Source organism: Barbus barbus, assembly GCF_936440315.1.
Source record: "Barbus barbus genome assembly, chromosome: 36".
NCBI lineage: Eukaryota > Metazoa > Chordata > Actinopteri > Cypriniformes > Cyprinidae > Barbus > Barbus barbus.
Genome location: NC_136714.1, coordinates 20525487 through 20548360, shown reverse-complemented (window position 1 = coordinate 20548360; position 22874 = coordinate 20525487). Strand labels below are relative to the sequence as shown.

General features: G+C 37.4%; 1 protein-coding gene across 1 annotated transcript in view; it reads right to left on the bottom strand.

The window, feature by feature from the left end:
- LOC306856285 (matrix metalloproteinase-17-like) overlaps positions 1-22874 on the bottom strand; it is a gene marked incomplete at its 5' end in the record, with an annotated part of 94580 nt that overhangs the window by 19465 nt on the left and 52241 nt on the right. Inside the window, 2 exon segments of the mRNA XM_079395463.1 lie at positions 3268-3444; positions 17050-17336. Of these exon segments, the coding sequence (XP_079251589.1) occupies positions 3268-3444; positions 17050-17336 (464 nt within the window).

Below are 22874 nucleotides of genomic sequence, written 5' to 3'. Positions count from 1 at the left end.
AGTATTTCAGTGATACTAAAACAACTGGTTGGCACATTAATAAATAATAATAATAATAATGTCTGAATATAATAGTCATTGTATTTGAATATAATATTATACAGTATATTATTATATTCATTAATATACAATATATTAAATAAAATAATAAACCTAGCGAATACAATAAAATAATAAAATATTATATCAAGGCATATAATATAATTGTCAGCCTTGTGTCGTGTGTCTTGTGTTTACTGCCCTCATGTTTCCATATGTGGTCATTTTCCTGTCCTTGTTATGTTTGATTATGATTTCGTTCAGCTGTGTGTGTTTAATTAGCCTGTGTATTTAGTTCCTGCCTGTTCAGTTAGCTTTGGTCTGGTCTACTCGTTACTACCGGTGTTCCTGTGTGTCTGCCCTGCTTTTTCTTGCCCTGCCCTGTTTGAATTAAAGACTGTTATTTTGAGTTTATCCTCGTCTTGTGTTCCTCGTTCCTCCCTGCTGTGTGCACCGTGACAATAATACATATTAAAAACAAAAAAATTACTAAAACAAAAAATTAAAATAAAGAAATAAAATTAAAATGAAAAATATAAAAATAAAAACGTATTAAAAATATTAATAAAATCTATATTAGTATTTCAGTGATACTAAAACAACTGGTTGGAACATTAATAAATAATATTAATAATAATAATGTCTGAATATAATGAATATTGTCACGAATCTGGTTCGTGGCCTTCCATCCGACTGCCACAAGAGGTCACCTCTCCATCATATTGACTCTGACACCACACATCACACTGGACTGCATTTCCCATCATCCACTGCACTGATGACACACACACAGCTGATTGCACTGATTGCACAGACACAGCTAAATGCACTGATCACACAGCCATTTCACGATCACAAGCTCACACCTGAGAATTATCACACAATCACACACCCTACTTAAACCATGGACTTCCTTTCACCGATCGCTGAGTATTGTCTAGCGTTTAGCACTTTCCTAGTGTTAGCTACTTACCAAGCCGTTCTGTGTTTGTTTTTGTGTTCAGTCTCCTGTATTGTTCTGAGTTTATTACGCTCCGAATGTTAGCTGCTTTACGGAGCCATTCCTAGTTTCCGTTTCTTATTTGAGTTTAAGTCTAGTCTTTTCGTGTTGCCTTGTTGTCTGGTTCCTGAGCTTCTGCCTTGTATCTTGGATTAACCCTTTGCCTTCCATTTGGACTCTGTTTGCCCCTGCCTGGACCATTGCTCGTGTACCTGGATTACCTCTCTGGTCAAGCCCTCTGGATATTGTTTGCCGATCGAAGACCACGCCCGTTTACTTGAGTACTTGTCTGTCTTGCCCTCAATATACCTGTTTGCCATTTGTTCGACCCTGCTTGTGTTTTTGACCATGTCTATTAATTAAAGCTTGCACATGGATCCGCATGCCTCATATCTCGTTCGCCTTGTTACAAATATAATACTCATTGTATTCAAATATAATATTATTATATTCATTAATATACAATAATATATTAAATAAAAAATAAACCTAATGAATACATTAAAATAAAATATAATATAATGCGATATAATACATAGATTAAAATAATAAAATATAATAATGTTTATAAACTGGGTTTAATTTTGCACTCTTGTGAACTAAAAATACTATTTCCATTGATTTTAATAAATTTTCATCGCAATAAAATGGGCTATTTATTAAATTTAAAGTATATTTGTAAATGGGGGTCATATGGTGCTTTTTTTAAGATCATTATTTTGTGTATTTGGTGGAACAGAATATGTTGACATGCTTTAATGTATTTTTCAAATACTGTACATTATTGTAGTTCCTCTATGCCCTGTCTCTTTCAAAGACGTCGTTTTCTACAAAGCCCCTCCTTCCGACAAGCACAGTCTGCTCTGATTGGCCAACTGACCCAGTGCATTGTGATGGGCCGGACACCACAAGCACGCGTCAGAAATGCAACGCCCCTTACCATAATCACGAGCTTCAGCTTTCAAAGTAAATATAAAGACAGTTAATAATGTCCTTAGTTTTACCATCAGTTCAAGCCCGAAAGGGGAACAGAGTCGTGTGATAGAAACAGTGATGATGCTCATATATATTTGCACACAAGCCGTGATTAAGAAAGCTGACTCCACTGTGATGTGACCCTGTCCCTGTCTCTCTCTCTCTCTCTCTCTCTCTCTCACACACGATGCGCAAAACTTGGCATTTGAACAGTCAATAGCAAATACTTAAACTAGTAACAAAGCATACTTACAGTTGCTGATTCAGAAGCGCCAGATTGTCATAGCAAAGTCAGAATTACCTCCTCTCCTAGGTTCACAAAACTGTCGTCCATAAAATGCGTTGCACAAATTCGAACATCTGGGTTGTGCTGTTCTGCTGTAAATAATCTTAATCATTCCTAAATGCATCTACTTTCGGAAGGCCAAATAAAGTGCTTTTGATTTTGCATAGAAACACACAGCGTCTCCCTGACATGGCTGCATCAACACTACTACGGTTACTGAAACCACGCCTTCTTTCTTTGAACATTTGGGCGGCATTACGCAAATATTTCCACATCGTGATGTAGACATGTGGGGGCGTGTTTGAATGAGCCGTTTTAGGGGGGCGTGGACAAGTCTTAACGTTTATAAAGAATATCTCTTTGGTTTTGAGACTTTAGTCTTTGCAACTTTAGGGATCTTATCTATCCACAATCAGCTTGTAACACCCCAAAGAGAAACGAAAACTTGAAATCGCATCATATGACCCCTTTAAGAATAAAACAGAAAACTGAAATTAACTGAATTAAACGAAATCAAATTATAAATTTGACACCAGCTACTTTATCCATATCCGAGCACTCAGAATAGATGCCAGGTGTATTTGTGGCACCTGATTCTAGTCCTTTTAGTGAATATGGCAATAAAACGACGCAAACAGCGCAAGTAATGGTGCTATCAGCAGACACAACTCATTCTTCTCATTCAGTGTGTTCACTGTTGACAGATTACAGCATCTATCTGTCTGTATGTCTTACAGAGAGACTGTGCCTTCGAGTTGTCGCTACTTGTCACTTTTCGCTTCTCCAACAATGCCAAGGCATCTGAGATTCAAACAGTGATAGCAGGGTGTCCGTGTTTGATTGAAGATCTCAGCTCACATTGTCTGCCAGTCTGCCACAGCGCCTGTTTCCAGCTAACTGATGGAGAGGAAGGAGGCACAGGAAGAAAGAAAGAAGCCAGCCGTGACCAAGGGGTGGACGTTCTTACCGTAAAGCTGCCAGACGCGAATCTTGTCTTCGTACGGGAGGTTGTACTTGAGCGGATCGCCCACTGGCCCCTGGTAGTAAGGGCGCATGATGGACTCAATGGCAGAGGTGTGTGCGAGCCCTATGGCGTGGCCAAACTCATGCACAGCCACTGCGAAAAGGTCCATTCCGTGAGAATCTGAGGGGAAAAGACAGAATAAAGCAGAAATGTTAGCGAAAAAAGTTTTTTCTTCACCATAACAAACCAGAGGAAGAAAGTATTGCTTAGATCAGAGATTTTTTAAACTGGGTTCTGCAGAAACCCAGACACCAAGTGGGTGCTAAATAAGATATGTGAAAATAACAGTGTAAAATAAAATAAATCCATAAATGATGCAAAAAAAATATCAAATGATAAAATAAAAAAAATGCACTTCCAAAGACCACCTCTGAGTTGTTCAGAAAGAAATAGTGGAACAATATCAAATATTTAAAAATGAATATAAAATGGAAAACAAAATAAATATAATATAAATAAAATATAAAATAAATGAATTTTAACTATACAAATAATACATTTACATTTTTACATTATTTAAATCATGAAATAAATTACAATTTGTTTTATTTTATTGATGGCTATAGTTTTAGATTTCACTTTAGGTTTACACATTTAACAGTACACTACAAGTGTGTAGAAATAATTTCAATATATTAATTCATACAAATACATATTGTCATAAGGGTACATTTTTAGAAATTGATATTTATACATAAGCTGATAAATAATCTGAATAAATAAGCTTTCCATTGATGTATGGTTTGTTAGGATAGGACAATAATTTGCCGAGATACACTGCCAGAGATGGGCACAAATACATCAAAATGTATTTAAAATACAAAATACTATGTGGAAAAATATATTTTGAAATACAAATACAAAATACTGTGTGAGAAAATGTATTTAAATACAAATACAGTATTTTATATTTTGAAAATACACAAAATACATATTTTATCGCTCTGACGTGTCAATAACTCCTGCCCACTTCCCAGCTCCACAAATATATTTGCATACACGACAATATATAAATGATATAGAAAAAGTTAAATTGATTTACACTTTATATCATCACCAACATTTTATCATATCGCTACAGCAAGCAGTAACGCTTAAAGTTTAATGAACACATTTGACTAGCTAGTTGATAAAACCAAAATCTGCCCCAAGAAAAAACTACTACTATAATTTTTATACCCTAGTTTCAGAGTTGTGTAGACCATAATCTTTAAACATGGTGGAGGGGAAAACAGTTGCTGCTGGGACAGGTATGCTTTTTTCCCCACAAAAGCAAGATCACCTTGTTTTAATGTTAAAGTCATGCACATAGTAGTGCAATAACCATTTCAATCATTTTGTATGTTTTATGCACAGCAAAACAGCATGTCTTCTTTCCTGGTATTCTCCCGTGTTCACACAGCATCCGCAGCTCGGCTCTGTCTCCTCCACTTAGCTCGGTTTGTGACGTCCTCCGGGGCTAGGCCTACCGCTCTCATGTCCTCCATGACAGAGTCCATCCACCACTTCTTGGGTCTTCCTCACAGCCGGCGGCCTCCAGAGTCGAGATGGAGCACTGTTCTTGCCACGGAGTCCTCGTCACTGCGCATGGTGTGGCCGTACCATCTCAGACGGGCTTCCCTCATCTTCTCCGTTATTGCGGCTACTCAGAGTCATCGCATGATGTTTTCATTCATTGTGGTCGTGGAGGGTCAGTCCAAGCATCCACCGGAGCATCTTCATTTCCATTGCGTGGAGGGCCGACTCATGTTTCTTGGTCGTGGACCAACATTCAGCGCCGTAGAGGGCCACTGGACGAACGACGGTCTTGTAGATTTTCTGGCATTTTCTTATCACACAGGACTCCGGAGACCGGTCTCCACTTGAGCCATGCCGCGCTGATTCTTGCTCATGCGTCGGAGATGGTGTTGCCGTCTGACGTGACCAGGGACCGAGTTATTTCAATTGGGCTGTCTTCTTCAACTTCTGGCCATCAATGCAGATGGTGCCATTGGTTTGGGGGCCGCATACGAGGTACTCCTCGAGGTCTGTGCGCATTTGGTCCGCGAGGGTGACGTCGTCATTGGAGAGAAGCGTCCAGGGGTGTGGTCTTTGGAGGTTGGCCATCACCGTGTCCATACAGAGGATGAACAGCAGGGGCGAGAGGGACGATCCTTGGTGGACGCCAACAGTGATGTTCAAGGGCTGGGCATCTGACCATGCTTGAGGTGTTGTGGTACAGTAGTTGCACCAACTTTACGTACTATTCTGGGACACCATGGAACCTCAGCGCTCACCAGATGAGATTGTGGGGGACAATCACTGACAATCCCCCTTGACAGCTCGCTTTCACCTCTGCAGTCGTGATCCGGGGGACTGGGCCTAAGGTGGGTGGAGGGTTTGGAATTGGTGGGTGCGGGAACTCTTCATTGCAGATGCCAGAGAAATACTCTGACCATCAATGAAGGATGGATGGCAGGTCTCGAAGGACTTGGTTGTCAGCTTCCTTGACTTGCATGACATGGCCGATGTCTTGAGTGGAGCGGTGGCGAGACTTGGCAAGGCGGTAGATGTTATTTGCCCCTCCTGGCGTGTCCAGTTGATCATACAAAAACTGGTAATAATGACTCTTCACAGTGGCCATTGCCCGTTTCGCTGCTGACTTCAATGACCGGTAAATTTTGATAGCACACGAAGGCAGTATTATTCCTTATTACCTTACAGGAATCCAGAAAATTTCATTACCCAATTCTAGATGGCGTCATACAGCTGCAGCTCACATGAATGAAAGTGGCATGTCTGAACTAATTGATACAGGAAATCAGCAGTTTATTAAAGAGGTTGATTGGCAAAAAGTATTTTATGTATTTTGAAAATACACAAATGCTAAGATTAAATGTATTTAAATACAAAATACATTAGATTTTTTTTCCAAAGGTATTTAAATACAAAATACAAAATAGTATTTTGTATTTCAAATAGGTATTTTAAATACATGTGTTTTAAAATACTGCCTATCCCTGGACATTGCAAGAATTTTATTTGCCTTTAAACAAGGCACGCGATCATTGGAGAACTATACTGGAGAATTTTTAGCCGTCGCTCACTATTCAGATGTACCGGACATTATTTTGATAGAGTTTTTCTGTGATGGCATAAATCAACCTCTCAAGTTTAAGCTTAGACTTACACTAAATCTAACTAAATCTAAGTCTGCGTTCATCACTCTGTCAGGTTTTGAACTATGCTTTGTTGTCTGTTGGCTCGTTATTCACTGTGGGTGTCGCGGAGGAGGAATGTGACATTGCAGTAATGGTGGCCGCGAAGTTTAGACAACCGTAAGCTCCGGCACATTCAAATATATTTATCGCTACTCCGGTGATTCAACCCGCTCGTGAAATGGCGGCCGCACCGGAGCGCACTGACATAATGGCGGCGACAGCGGAGCCTGTTCGCAAAATGGTGGCGTCAACAATGTCACAGCTGCTCTTCCTGAGTCAAGTCAAGTCACAGCTGCTCTTCCTGAGTCAAGTCACAGTTGCTCTTCATGAGAAAAGTCAAGTCACAGTTGCTTTTCATGAGTCAAGCCACATCAGTTTGTTCAGTGTCACATCCAGAATCACACCAAGTCCCAGCTGTTCGTCCAGACTCTCGTCAAGTCTCAGCTGTTCGTCCAGAGTCTTGTCACGTCCTGTCTGTTGCACCCAGATCTTCAAGGTCAGTCCTTCGGTATCCCAGTCTGGTATCCAGTGTATGGGATGCACCGCTGGTGTCTGCATGTCAGCATCGTTAACTAACTATGGTGATAAGTCCCATTGAACTCTATTGGTAACGACGTAACTTGGGGCCATAGTTGCTTTTGGGAAATACACCCCTGTTCTGAACCGGCCATGGTGGCTGATTGTGAACTGTCTGTCCGTCTCGTCTCAACTAATGTGTCTGATTTCGAACTGTCTGTCTTGCCTGTTTCTCTCAAGGAATCTAAACCTGAGCTGTCTGTCTGTCTAAATGCTTCTGTTGAGTCTGAATTTGAACCATCTGTCGGTCCTGATTTAGTCATTGAGTCTGTTGTTAAACCATCCATTTGTCCAGTTTCTATTAATGGGTCTGAGTGCGAATTGTCTGTCTGTCCAGTTTCAGTCAATGAAATGTCAACCAGTCCAGCTTCAGTTAAAAACCTGTTAACGTTCACCAGAGCGACGTCGCACTGAACACTCTTTGTTTGCATGTGTCATTGTTTTCTAATAGAATAAATGAAACGGGACAAAGTTAATCTTGTCAAACTATATATCATTCTGAGGGTCTAAGCCTCAAGCATCGACGACAGATCGCTGTTTTTCGATGGAAAGCTTATAAGGAATTAGTGGCTCAAATTTGCTACATTTGTGTAAGCAGTACACATCCAAACACGCAGAGTAAAAAAGCCGTACGTACCTTTATCATTGTAATAACGAGCCACAAACGCGTCCACTGCTGAAATCCCAGTTTAGTTAGAGAGGTAAGGGTCCACAGAACAACATCCCAGCGAGCACTTTTAGTCCAGCGAAACAATAACGTTGTAATAAGGATGAATATTCCTTTGTTTACGTTTCATTTCTTCAGAGAGTTATTGTTCGCGTCCGTTATGGAATAAATTACGCTCAAAAACAGCGTCTTGGTGGTAAAAAAACAAAACTGTGTTGCAGCATACGGTTTTACAAATATAATGAGACCGTCTACGGAAAAAAAAGTCTCAGAAAATCGGAATATAGATTATTTGAATTTGGCGCTCCCTCCAGCCGGCAGTGACGCAACGTGTCATCTGAGCGGGGCGTAACTTAGCGATCTGCTTTATCCATAAAAAACTGTTTTTTTTTTTCTTCTACATTTTTTATATGTGTGTGTGTGTATTGTGTGGGGAATGTGGCCGTGTCTGCATGATTATAATATGTATGGACGCACATCAGCGTGTTTATTAGCGACTCTATGACGGCTATCATTGTGATTCATTGATCAGCTATTATTGATTATATGGCCCATCTGTATGATCATCATCTGAATGGAAGCACATCAGCGTGTGTTTACTGACTCTATGACCATGTCTGGCAATATCACTTCACGTCTGGCAGTGATATTTATCATTGTAATAACGAATAACGAAGAATACTTCAGTATACATACTATATACAAAGCATTTTTTTTCTATTTTTTTTCCCTTTTTTATTACTCAAATAATTATTTTTGTATTTTTTAGTGCTCAAATAAATCTGTCTATTATTTTATAATTGAAAAACTATGCAGGAACATGTATAATGACTAAAATAGCTTGTAAAATTCTGCAATCCATTTGGTGGTTATTTTTCCTCAAACAGGGGGGTGGGGGGGACTATAAATAGTTTCAGAAAAAATATTGCAGGAATCTCATTTTTCATGGTATCTGCTTCAAATTTGAAATATGAACTCATGAGACACATGGCGTTCGATCCATTACTTTTCTGGAATGCTCCAGGACTTATTTCATGTATTTGTATATGAAATAAAAAAAACATTCAGTGTGGAAAAATATTTTTCAAGGCACGTCAGTGCCTATAACTTTTTATCTTTTTGAGCATTATCAACTCTGGATGATAGATAGTAAAGCCCAGAGTCTCTTCTTTCCAAAGATACCTAATTTGTTTGTGTAAGCACACTTTGTCACAAACTGTTACCATTTTAATTTAGGTAAGTTATTTTCACCTGCGAGGCCACAAATGGGGGTGAAGGTTAACAGGTTTTAATACATCCAATTTTGAACAGTCAGTCTATCCCATATCAACCCATGAATCTGTTTGTGAACTACCTGCCAGACCAGTTTCCCCTCAATGAGTCTGATTTTGACCTCTGTCTTGCCAGTTTCTGTCACTGAACTGTCTGGCTGTTCAGTTTCAGTCAGTGAGCCTGTTGATGAACTGTCTGCCCGTTCAGTTGTCACCAGGAAAACCTTTTGTGTTCCCTGCCTCGGTCCTTGAGACCATATATGCTCTGTCTATCTCTTGCGTCTCAGTTTTCCCCAGGTTCCAGTCTCTACCATGGATCTCTACTCCACTGTGGTGGTCTTCTGCCCCGTCTGCTCCACCATGGTTGTCTTCTCCTCCGCCGTGGTGGTCTTCTGCTCCATCTGCTTCAGCGTGGTGGTCTTCTGCTCCGTCTGCTCCACCTTGGGGTTCTTCGGACCCGTTTGCTCTGCTGTGGTGGTCCTCAGCTCCACCTGTTCGGTTCCGCCCTGGCTCCCTGCTCTGCCTCAGTACCCAGTCTCTCCACTTCCACATGTACCTGCCCCTCCCCCTGTTCTACCTCCGCTCCACCGACCTCCTGGATTGTATTGGGTTGGGAACATCTGGAAGCCACTCCTTTGGGGGGCTCTATCTTGAATCCTGTCCAGTTACATTGACTCTCACACTACACAAACTGTTGCATGTCACCACGGACTGCATTGCACTGATTTCACACACAGCTGCAACCAATCAAACACACTTTATAAGCCATGGACTTCCTCTTTCTGATCGCCGAGGATTGTTTAGCATTTATCGCTCTCCTAGTGATAGCTACTTTACGGCCAGTTCCCGGTCCAAGTTTCTAGTTCTATTTCTAGTCTAAGTTTAGTCACGTCATGTTGCCTTATTGTTTGTTTCCTGATCTTCTGCCTGTCTTGGATTTCACTCTCGTCTTGTCGTTTGGACTCTGTTTGTACCTTATCATCTGACTGTTGGATTACACGTTTGCCTGGCCCTGTTGGATATTGTTTGCTGGAGACTGATCACGTCTGTCCTTGGATTACTCTTTTGTCTCGCCTGTGCCATACCTGTTCGCTGGTGTTTTGACCCTGCCTGTTTCTGACCATGTCTGTGAATAAAGCTCTGCAAATGGATCCGTACGTCTTTTGTCTCGTTTGCCCTGTTACACATATATTATATTTATTATTTACCATGTGGTTAATATTATATATCTCTCTTAATTTGGTCTCTGAAGAATTTGATGAGATCTCTGACTTGGCAAATATGAGCACAGTTTGAGGCATTATTAAGAAACATGCAAGGAAAACAATCTGAGAAGACCTCAGCAATTTGCTCTCCATATAATCTGAGTGAAAGAACTGAAACTGAAAACATTTTTCTTTTGTGATATTTCTGTCCTTTTGAACATCGAACAGCTTGTTTCATAAGGATGAAGACATCCAGTGCAATTATGTCCAGGAAATCACGGTGATTACATTGGGAATAGCTCAGAATGTCCACCCACATTGTCATTTTCAACACAATGACTGACAGGGATGACTGTGCCATTAAACGTTACTCACCTTTTTCATTATCTCGCTTTAGTACACAGAAAAATCCGCGCGATGCAGCCAGCCATAAAAACATTCACACTTTTCTGTTAATTGGCCCCTAGAGATGGCAACAAAAATGTAGCCAAAGCCAGGAAAGTGTCATCGGATTTGGTGGAATAGAGAGAGAGAGACAAACAAACAGACAGGAAGAGATCTAAAGAAAGACAGAATAGGACCTTGGGCTCTACAAACTGTGAAAATGCCAAAACGTGTGACAGTTGCTTTACGCTGCAGGTCTGTAAAAGCATAACAGAACACAGATAGTCAAGCTCCTCTGAGCAAAACCGAGGATTAAATCGGTGACTTGCTCGTTAAGATTACGACTCAAATGGAGCTGTGTATCACTAACGGAGACTTGGCTCCCTCATGTGGGTACCTGCTTTTGCATTAGCATAATGCACTTCAAAGATTACGCAAAACAAAAGAGGCCAGCACCTGATGGATTTTTACTTGATGAGGAAAGTCACAATGCAGGCATAATCTTAAATTGTGTTTTTTTTTTTAAGGAACAGTACAGATTAAAACGAACATTCCGTCTATACTCACCCTCATGTCATTTCAATCCCATATGTTTTTCATTCTTCAGTGCAGCTTAAAGTAATAGTTCACCCCCAAAAATGAAAATTTGCTTAAAATGTAATCACTCTCAGGCCATCCAAGATGTAAATGAGTTTCTTCATCAAAACAAATTTGGAGAAATTTAGCATTACATCACTTGCTCACCAATGGATCCTCTGCAGTGAATGGGTGCCGTCAGAATGAGAGTTTAAACAGCCGATAAAAACATTGCAATAATCCACACAGGATACACACTACTCCAGTCATTTGCTTTGTGAAGCGAAAGGCTAAAATATAAGTTCTTTATCCAAAATATTGCTTTCTCCAGTGAAAAAGTCTGAATCAGGAGAGAAATATGCACAAATCAGGCATTGTGCGAAAACAATCTGAAAAAGTTTTAAATATGTCGGTGGATTTTGATGTGAGAGGACAATAGGGGAATAGGTCACTGTTATGATTTATAGACTCATATTTTAAAGTTAAAATGCCTTAATGACGGATTTGTTTGTTATAAACATACAGCTTATTTTAACTTCACAAGACGTTAATTGATGGACCGGAGTCTTGTGGATCATTGCAATGTTTTTTATCAGCTGTTTGGACTCTCATTCTGACGACACCCATTCACTGCAGTGGATCCATTGGTGAGCAAGTGATGTAATGCTAAATTTCTCCAAATCTATTCTGATGAAGAAACAAATCTATATCTTGGATGGCCTGTGGGTGAATACAGTTTTATTTTTGGGTGAACCATTCTTTTAAAAAGAGAAACACTTTACATACAAGTTTAGAAGGACATGAGGGTGAGTAATAAATGTCAGACATTTTATTTTTGGCTGCACTGTCCCTTTAAGCCAACACACATTTAGAGAAAGACTCATGACTGATGAGTTTTACCCCGTGTCTGGTTAGCAACTGCTGTATCTGCTAGAGGCTGATTTGTTTAGCACAAGCTAGCGATTCATCCAGATGAACTTTGCACAGATAGGGGTCCAAAGGAGGAGATGCGGAGGAAGACAGATGGATGTGAAGCAATCTGATTAAGACCTTACATACTGGAAACATCTGGTGCATGGCAGCCTAGAGCAACAAGCGGAAGGTGTCTGTCACAGATGACTGAAATAAATGAGTGTAAACTATTTTAAGACTGAAATTTAGCCTGTGCATGTTAACAGTTTGGTCCTGGATTTCCGAAGCCTGTCTGAGTGAAGGTTATGGTATTAAAGTACCTTCTGTTCAGTAAACAAATACATGTGTTTAGGATTATCAGATCAGAATGGCTTTAATGGAATAGTTCACCCAAAAATGGAAAATCTGTCATCAACTGCTCACCCTTATGTCCTTCTAAACCCACATAAGTTTCTTTCTTGTTGTACTGGTTGCTCTTTTTGCTATAAATTGTGGTGGCTTTCAAGCTTCAAAAAGATGCAAAAGCACAATAGAAATATCACTGACATATGAATATTTCAAATTTTCTAAAACAATATGATAGATTTGTATCAGAAACCACTAATTTAATTAGATTATTCACAACTCTTAACAGTGAATCTAAATCAGATCTTTTCAATGAAGTCTGAATGATTCATAAATAAAATCAGTTTTTGAGTTCAAATAAGTTTTCAACATCTTTTCAAAGAAATGTGAATCTAAAACAGGCCTGAATGATTTGTTTGTGAATCAAACTGATCTGGTTCTGAAGTTAAACTGACTCAGTGTGGTCATATGGATTCAAACGATTTGAAATAAAGCAGAAGAGTTAAATTAACTACTTTTATAATATATTATTGTGCTTTTGTGAACCTTCAGTTCCCGTTTATTTCAACTGCATGTAAAAGAATAGCCAATATAATTCCTCAAAATTTCTCCTTTTGTGTCATACAGAAAAAGGAATTCATTCTAGTTTTGAAGGACATGAGGGTGAGTAAACAATGAAAGTATTTTCATTTTTGATTGAACTAATCCGTTAAAGTCAGTGATGCATAGACAGGAAGTTGATGATTTCCTAATATAACCTTCTTCTGAAGGTAAAAAGCGGTCTCTCTCTCTCTCACAGTATGTTTGCAGAGAGGAAATCAACAATAGTCACCGCTAATGACTGGCGGCTCGTTAAATGGACGATAATGGACCAGGGCTTTCTGCCTCATTTTGTCATACACACAAAAAAATGTGGACACGCACATAAACATTAAATACAATAGTGAATCACAGGATTGGGCCAAATTGTGAAAAGTTTATCAAAAACTACCTGCTTAATGAGCCTTTTGTTTTGGCCTCAACAATCAGTTTGCATTAGTGAGCAGCCAATGAAGGCATAATTAATAAAAGCAATCTGCCTGCTGTCATAACAACAGAGACACTCCTGTGATTCCACTCGCATGACCCATGGGAAAACAGGACGCCTCCGCTGCTGTGCAACAAGTATGAGGATAGCCGCAATCTCAAACGGAGCAGTTCGGATTCTGTCTAATCTCCATTAAGAGTTAATTACACTGTACACACAGCAGAACTTCCTCTTTCCGGTTTCTTTCCGCTGTTCCCTCAAAGAGAAAGTTCTTATGTCATGTCAAAAACAATATGCCTACAGTTCTCCAGACTGAGCTGGAGGGAGAGGGAAACGGAAGCAGGTTTGCATGATAAAGCTTGTCTTTTTTTATGGAGGTCAGTCATCTGAACATTAAAAATGTATATTCTTGACCAATGTAAGGATCTGCATCTTAAAAATATTTAATTTTAATGTGAAAATGTAAATCTTTCTGTTACCTAATGATTTAAAAAATCATCATTAGGTGTTTCTTTTGAAACAAATAGCACTGAAAGTCAATAATAAAACTGAAACCACGGTGCAAGTTTTTACCTGTCGTCTGTAGACGTGCGTGGATGTTACGTTCGCAGCAGGAGGAGGCTGTGTGTGGGTTTCTATTAGGATCACATTAATTATTTACACCCTTTGGTGGCACCATGCTGTAAACTACTAAACTCTGTTCTTCCTCACCTTCGAAACAATACATCCAGCTCTTTATTTTAGTATTACTCCATGTTTCGTCACTTTGAAGGGGCAGAACATTTTCTTTAAGAATGGAGAAAATGATGCTGATGACTCAACTCAACTGACTTAAAGAATTAGTCAAGCTGTCAAACTGCAAAAAAAGACATACTTTACTGAAAAAAATGGCCTATACATACTTTATCTGCTAGGCTATGATTATAAAAGGTTAAATGTTTTGTGTGCAGCTGAGTGTGTATTACTACCGTTCAAAATTTGCCTTCAGCAAGATTTGTTTAAAAAAAAGAAAAGAAATGAATACTTTTATCAAGCAATTGAACATTTAAAAAAATACATAATGTAACAAATTATTTATATTTCAAATGCAAGCTGTTCTTGAAAAAATTTAGATTATATACATTATTAAAATATATATAGTAAACTGATAATATAAATGATTATATATATATATATATATATATATATATATACATGTATTATTTTTGTATTATATATTAAAATATATATGTTAAAATGCTTTATTGTTTACACTCCATACCCCATAAATCAAAAATCAGATTTGGTCTTTGCTCAGATTTTTGCCTTGTTGTTAGGGGTATAAAGTGTTGATTAATACAAAAATAAAAAACATAAAATAAAATAATAATTTAAGCCATTTTAGCATGAGGCAACATAAAGTGGGTCTATGGAAGCCCGTTTCTGCCTCTGAATAAAAAATCAAAAAAAGGTTAATGCGACTTTTTATCTCACAATTCTGACTTTATTTCATAGAATTGTGTGATATAAACTCACAATTCTGAGGCTAATTATCAGCCTCGTGGTTAGCGCAGATATAAACTCACAATTCTGACTTTTTTTCTCACAATTGTGTGATATAAACTCACAATTGCAAGTTATAAAGTCAGAATTACGATTTATAAAAACTCGCAATTCTGCCTTTTTTTCTCGCAATTGTGAGTTTGTATCACGCAATTATGAGGAAAAAAGTCTGAATTGTGAGATAAAAATTTGCAGTTGCCTTTTAAATTTTTTATTCAGTGGCGGAAACAGGCTTCCATAGTGGGTCTGATGATATATAAGCAGTCCAAAAAAAAAAAAAGCAGATAGTCTTGTTGGATAATCTTTGATGGCAGATGGAAAGCCAAAAATAACACAGTGAATTAGGAAATTTTTGGCTGAAATCTTGGGCTTGTTACAACGGCCCATAATGAATAATGGCTGGTGATGAGGAGTTAGGAATAATTGATGACCATATGGGAAGTGCAGGTGCAGGTGGCCATTAGATGGACAGCTAATGAAGCGAAAACATGGAAATGACCGTGTTATGTTGAAGGGTCAGTTGATCACACACAAAGAGCTAAAGGGCTTGTCTTCAACAGGATTGAGAGACGGAGGAGGGGGTCCGGCGCTCAGCTGTGTATGTCGAGACAGTATAAGTGGGTGGCAAAAGCCTTGTGATTTTTAAGTAGGACTTTCCCTCCCCATTTCTCTTTCGCTCGTTTTCTTTCTCTCTTCATTCAATCCTTCATATTACATCCGCACCTGCCAAATGGATGGAGCAAACAGCTGCTCATCTGATGGGGGGCCTAATTGGGGCAGACTCGGCTGTCCATGAGCATATGGCCCATAGCCACAAGAGAGCAGAATAGGGATGCAAAGGGTCGTTTGAACCAATTCCACCAGGGTTCACTGACTGGGCAGGATGGTGTAAAAGGAACCCCACCTGCACCCATGCTAATTATCGCAACCTCTCGGCAAACATGCACTTTTGGCTTCCAAAGAGGTGCATCTTGGAGAAGGTCTAGTCAGGTTATGGCTCAAGAGAGAAAAGAATGCGATTTCAGACAGGCCCTGCCACTTGGGCGCCAGATCCTGTTTTGGAGTACTACACACAAAATGTCCTGACAGAAGAAGATGGCCTGAGAAATCACACCTGTCTCTGTGACAGTCCGAGACAAAAAAAAATTAAAAAATAAAAAGCACCAGAGGAGTGGACAGCACTCTTTTTAGCTAGTCAAACCCTTAGCCAGTCAAAAACAATCTCTTCCTGTCAATCATTTGTCAACGGTTATATATAGTGATTTTTTGGTACACGAACCATACTATATTTTTGTACTTTCATTTTATATTTATTTTAATACTTATCCTTCAAATTGCAAACTTGAAATAAAATACTTTGTGATTTGACCAGTTCTCCTGCTTTGAAACTGTTTTGGGACCAGTAAGATTTTTTTTTTTTTTTTAATGATTACGTTTATTCCGCAAGGACACATTCAATTAATCAAAAGTGAGAGTAAAGCCATTTACATTGTTACAAAACAATTCTATTTCAAATAAATGCTGTTCTTTTGAACTTTTTGTTCATCAAAAATCCTGAAAAAAAGTGTTATGGTTTTCACAAAAATCTTAAGCAGCACAACTATTTTCAACATTGATAATAATAAGAAATAACAAGAGCACTAAATCAGCATATTAGCATGAATTCTGAAGGGTCAAGTGACACTAAATCAAGTGAGTACTGAATACTGAAAATTCAGCTTTGCCATAAAGGACTACATTATATTTTAAAATATATTAAAATAGAGCACTGTTATTTGAAATTGTAATAATATTTCCCAACAATATTGTTTTTACTGCATTTTTGATCAAATAAATGCAGCATTGGTGATCATAAGGGACCCCAAACATCTGAACAGTACTGTAACATTTTTACAATTTCATTAGCTTTTTGGCCAATGAATGAAAAAAAAAAGAATTCATTAATTTAAAAAGATACAGAGCTCCTTGGATGAACACAGCGAACAATTTCCTCTCATTCATATATCTTATTCTGTCTTACCTGGAGATCTGAAGGTCCAGGCTTCATCATCATCAAAGTGTGTGTCACCCGCTGTGAATCGTTCTCCGGGAAAGAATGCGTGGGCTACTGTGCCACCGGGTCCGTCGAAAGGGTATCCGTCATTATGATCCGCTTTGGTGAAATCAATCTGGATGTCTGCCTCATTCCCCGCCACCTCATGAAAGTTGAGAGGAGCAATGTCACTCCACACTTTCAGGGCATAGTACATAAGCGCCCGCACCATGTCCCGGCCCAGCAAAGCTGACTCATTTGGAAACGTCCTCACCCTGAGAGAGCAGAAACATGAGTTCATGTTTGAAACAATGGCTTGAAATAGACAAGAATCCCTTTGTAAGACCACCGACAGTGCTAGAAGATAAATTCAACACCGCTTTGAAAGCATAAATAGGACAAGACATGCGGCGGACTGTCAAAAAACGGCTCTGAAAGCCCGAGACGGGCTCTTTCTAACTCAGAGTTAGTTCCATGGTAATGCATTTAGGAGTTACAAACATCTTCTTCCTATCTTTTCTCTTTCACTCAAGGTAATTCGGAAACAAGTAAGGGTGATTTGTAGGTCCACTACACCCCACAATCATGGTAATCACTTCCTCCAAGGGCAATTTGAGCCCTCTTTCAGAGGGTACAGAGAAAGATCGATGAGAAATTAATTTCAGAGTGCCAGCTCAGTAAGTGCCCACTAAAAAGTGTGCCCTCTGAACAAAATACACTTATCCTTTCTGCACAAGTACCAGGCTCAGGCATTCCATTACATTTGCAGAACATTGACTCTCCCAATGGAGTTATTAGGGCACTTTGGGTGCTGGTAGCGTATTTGCACCGATTGCTCAAGGTCAGCATGTCGATTCAGTCAAGTTCTATTGCAGTACATATGATAACGGCTGAGTTTACAGTGGGTTGGTTTAAAAGGAAAGGTTGGAGATGCACGGTAGTGCTGTGCCAAGGTCAGCGCTGCCCCCAGCTGCATTTACAATGAGCTAAGTGACCTCTTTGTGTGCTAACATTCTCTCTGTGATGTGCTACACAGTTTATTCATTAATTCATCTCACCCCATTGCTCTTCTGCTTGACTTGTGCCAGATATGCAGTAAACATCCTAAGCATTTCTCAACCGCAAAGAATACAAATCTAAAGGTTGAAAGGTACAAATCGGTGCTCAGGTTCATGGTGTAGCCTAGCCTAAAATAATCTACTGTAGGTCAAGTGTTGCAAAGGAAATGTGCCAAAAAATATGTATTTTAAATGCAAAAAAAAAATAATATATCTATATCTGTATCTATATATATTAGGGATGGGAAGATTCCCCGATTCGCTCGGTGCATCGGCAAAAAAAGTTAACGATGCGATGCATCGGATACAAGTTGGCATAAAGGATTGTATTTACATAAATAAATACTGTGTGTACTGTGTATATTTATATATACATAATAAATATACACAGTACACACACATACAGTATATATTTTGAAAATATTTACATTTATATTTTGTATATTCATATAATTTCTATTATATTACACATATTATACACAGTACACACACATATACTATGTAAACAAAAACTTTTATTTTGGATGCGATTAATCACAATTAATCGTTTGATTAATTACAATTAATTGTTATTATTTTCAAAATATTTACATTTATATTTTGTATATTCATATAATTTATATTATATTACACATATTATACACAGTACACACACATATACTATGCAAACAAAAACTTTTATTTTGGATGCGATTAATCACAATTAATCGTTTGATTAATTACAATTAATCGTTATTATTTTCAAAATATTTACATTTATATTTTGTATATTCATATAATTTCTATTATATTACACATATTATACACAGTACACACACATATACTATGCAAACAAAAACTTTTATTTTGGATGCGATTAATTACAATTAATCGTTTGACAGCAGTAATTTAGGGCTGTAACAGTACACGTTTTGGTACGGGTCTTTCGGTTCGGTACGCATGTGTATAATACAGTATAGGTACGGATACAGTATTTATATTACTTTTTTCAGGAAATTCAAATAATAAATGGCGAGTGAATGCGATCATTCTTTCCTCTGTACTAGTTTTAACGCGAATAAACATGACTGAACATCTCATGCCTCATGTAATCGCTCAATCAGTGTTTCAACCGCGAAAAGACATCAACAAAACAGCGTGGAAATAAAATGTCACGTATAGCATTTAATTTACCTCAGCAAGTCATCAGTGTCCACAGCTCGTTAGTTCTCTAGAGAAATGAAGTCTAGAGAGGAGAATTTCGCGAAATATTACACCATATACTCATTATATTTTACTAAACCTGTTAGTCTTAATTATTTAATATATGTTTTAATTAATCTGTTATGAAACATGCTATGACAGCCAGTGTGTAATTGAATATATTTTAACAAATAGCCTAGAATTTAAATAGAAAGTTAATTTAAAAACTGCATTATGTGCAATTTACATGTTTGCATAAATTGTTTTTTAAAGTTGAGTGTTGATTATCTATTTAAAAATAAAAATAACAATTACATTTAAGTTTGGGTTAAGTTGTTAGGCCTAATTGTAACATTATAATGTAAAAGGGCTCCCTATAGTTTTAAGCATAAGCTGAGGAAGATTTTTATCACTAAGAAAATTGTATTATTTTATTAACTATAACTGAATGTATTTAAAGAAAGCGCAACTTGTTCAATTAACCACTGTTTATTTAAAAAAAAAAAGTTTAGTTTTTCCCTCTGCTATTATATATATATAATTTTTGGGTGAATTAGTTTTTTGGGGAAAACATACAATAAAGAAAAGACGTGAAAAGAGCAAGTATATAATATAATGTAATACAATTGTATTTAATATAAATTATTATAATTTTTTTTATTATTTTGTATTTATTTGCATTATACATATGTGTATGGGGGTTAATTATTACTATAAATAATTACAACAATCATACACTAATTTACATAGAGTGAGAGAGAGAGAGAGAGAAAGAAATGCATGCAAATTAACTAAATAATCAAAATATTAAATCCTTAATACAAAATAAATAAATACTTTATTTAACATTTAGTTATATATAATAAAACATAAATATAATTTTGTACGTAAAAAATATAATTTTTTGAAATACATTATCTTCAAGTTAACAGTAAAGGTCTCTGCACACTGAGTTCGAAATTTTCGCATGCGTTTTTTCGCATTCGCAATCTTAAAAATTCGTCACGCACAGAGACCTTGCACACTGAGTCCGATGCGTTTTAATTAATCCGTTGCGAAAAAATTCGCAAAACTATACAAAATGTCTTTAAGCAGTGAGGATGATTTTGTTGTCCTCTCTCTTTTTAAAAAAAGAAAAAGAAAAAGGAAATATTGGGTCCATCCAATCCTTAGATTGCGCAGAGAGGAAGGAGAGTTCCCCCTCCTTATCAAAGAGCTGCGGGATTATCCCAAGAGATTCAAAGTTTATTTCAGGATGTCAGTGCCTCAGTTTGATACTTTGCTAGCGATACTGAATCCACATAATAAAAAGAAGACCACCAATTTCCGTGAACCAATTTATCCTGAACAGAGACTGTCTGAGGTATGGACACACACACACACACAAACACACACACCGAACTGCGGCATCGGAAAGGTGCGCGCCAGGCATAAAAAAATAGGCTACAGCAGTTCTTTATATTCTGTATTCCGCAATCTGTTTGTCATAAAGTGCGCTGTGCTGCAAGACGAAGTGTATTAATTTGTCTGACACTCTTTTGGCTTTCGCTTGTACGGTGGCTCTGAATTGTTAAAACACCTTCTCAAAGCATCTGGAAATGCTTTATACGGATGCGAAAAACGCAAAAAATCGAACCCGATCCGAATTTTTTTTTGACGGACGAAAATTTCGGAGGCAGTGTGCAAACGTGATTGACAAAACGTGAGGTCGTATTTATTTTTCAACGTGCGAAAATTTCGGACGAAAAATTCGGACTCAGTGTGCAATGGCCTTTAGAAAGAAAATACATATGCTAATAATTTTGTGGGGAGAAATATATGCATGTCTTTTTTGTTTTGTGTTTTATAGGTAAAATAAGTTTAGGATAGTAGACTTTTCTGGGGTTCCTGCAATTTTTTCCCAATTAGTTCATTAGTGCAGTTTTTTCTTTTTCTTATGCAATCCATTCTGTTTCCTTGAAATTTCCTGTTAGAACCGGTTTACATGCAATAAGTTCAGTCTGTCCTAGCCAAAGTAAGAAGACCCTAATATGAGGTCACATGAAAATGTAGGGAGTAGTCTTGTCACGATACTGGAATTTCTAACTTCGATACGATACCTTGAAAAATATCGATACTCGATACCATTTTCGATACCACGGTGAAAAAAACTGCCACAATATTAAGGGGGTAATTTTTTTAATTTAAAGATAAATGTAACAAGTCGAGAACATGCGGTATATTTTACTTGAACAAAAAAATGTCTTGAGGTACTGCATTTGTTGATTTATTTATTAATCTTAGTTAAATGTTAATTGAAACTAACGTTTACTAATACATGTACTAATTAAAATCCAAAGTTCTATTTGTTGATATTCTCATTTGCTTCATAACCAAAATATTTCCAGATATAGGGCCGTATGAAATCCGTTTTATTTTTCCCCAAATTCCGTTTTATTTTTTTCTACATTAACTTTTTTCCATTTTAATTTTTCTGGATTCCGTTTTTTTCCGTTTGAATTTTTCTGGACTCTTTTTTTTTTTAATGGTCAAATTAAATGCTATTAATCTAAAAACATGTCTAATTCATTAAAATCATGAAAATTATACAATTTAACATTTAATTTATTAAAAGTGTAACAAAAATGACACGTTTAGGGCCGTATGAAATGTTTATTTTTTTCTCACCTTATGTTTTATTGTTACCAAATTCTGTGTTTTAGCATGTCTATTATTTGAATGCATACAAACCATTTTTATTTATTCTTACAGTAGCCTTATTAAATGTGTTTTCCCCCTCAGAAGTTCTGTGTTGTGTATTTAAATTTGACTGGATATCAGATGAAGGCATAAAACAATTTTAATTAATTTATATTTGAATGAATGAAAATTAAACATTTACATTTTTGGCAAATGAAGGGGATTTACTATTAAAATTAAAATATTTTGTGATTATTTCTTTAAAAAAATGAACAGTAGTAGTAAGTAGTAGTATTATGTACATTCTACTAAATAATAGTAATATAGCCTATTTCTGGCACACGGTCTTTAATAGGCTTTTAAACTGAACTTTTATTTTGACGGGTTGCCATGAATACTTCTAAAGTTCTGTGTGTGTATGATATGATGCTAGTTTTACTCAAATTAAATGGTAAAATGCTCGTAAAGTGCCTTTCAGATCAGTTCTGGAGATATTGTTGATGAATTTATGTCCTCATTGAGACGGCAGACGCTGAAATCACCGCGAGCGCCACATTAGTAAACAAAACCGCAGGTGCAGCACATTCACACAGAGACGCGCAGAACATGCAGGATTCATATTTAAATCCACTTTTGCAGCTTAATATTTACAGATACTAGTCCATATCGCGATTTGATTTAAGTGTAATGACCTACTTTTGATTAATTCATCCAAACTTTGACAAATTCCGTGACATTCCGCGTTAAACTGTAAATTCCGTTTTTATGACTGGATTCAGTGGCGTTCTCTGCATCGCGGAGATCATAGATCCCTACAGATAGCGCTCCTGCTGTGTTCTTTAACAACCAGAGCAGTCATCTTTCTATTCACTTCACTTTTGCTATTTAACCAGA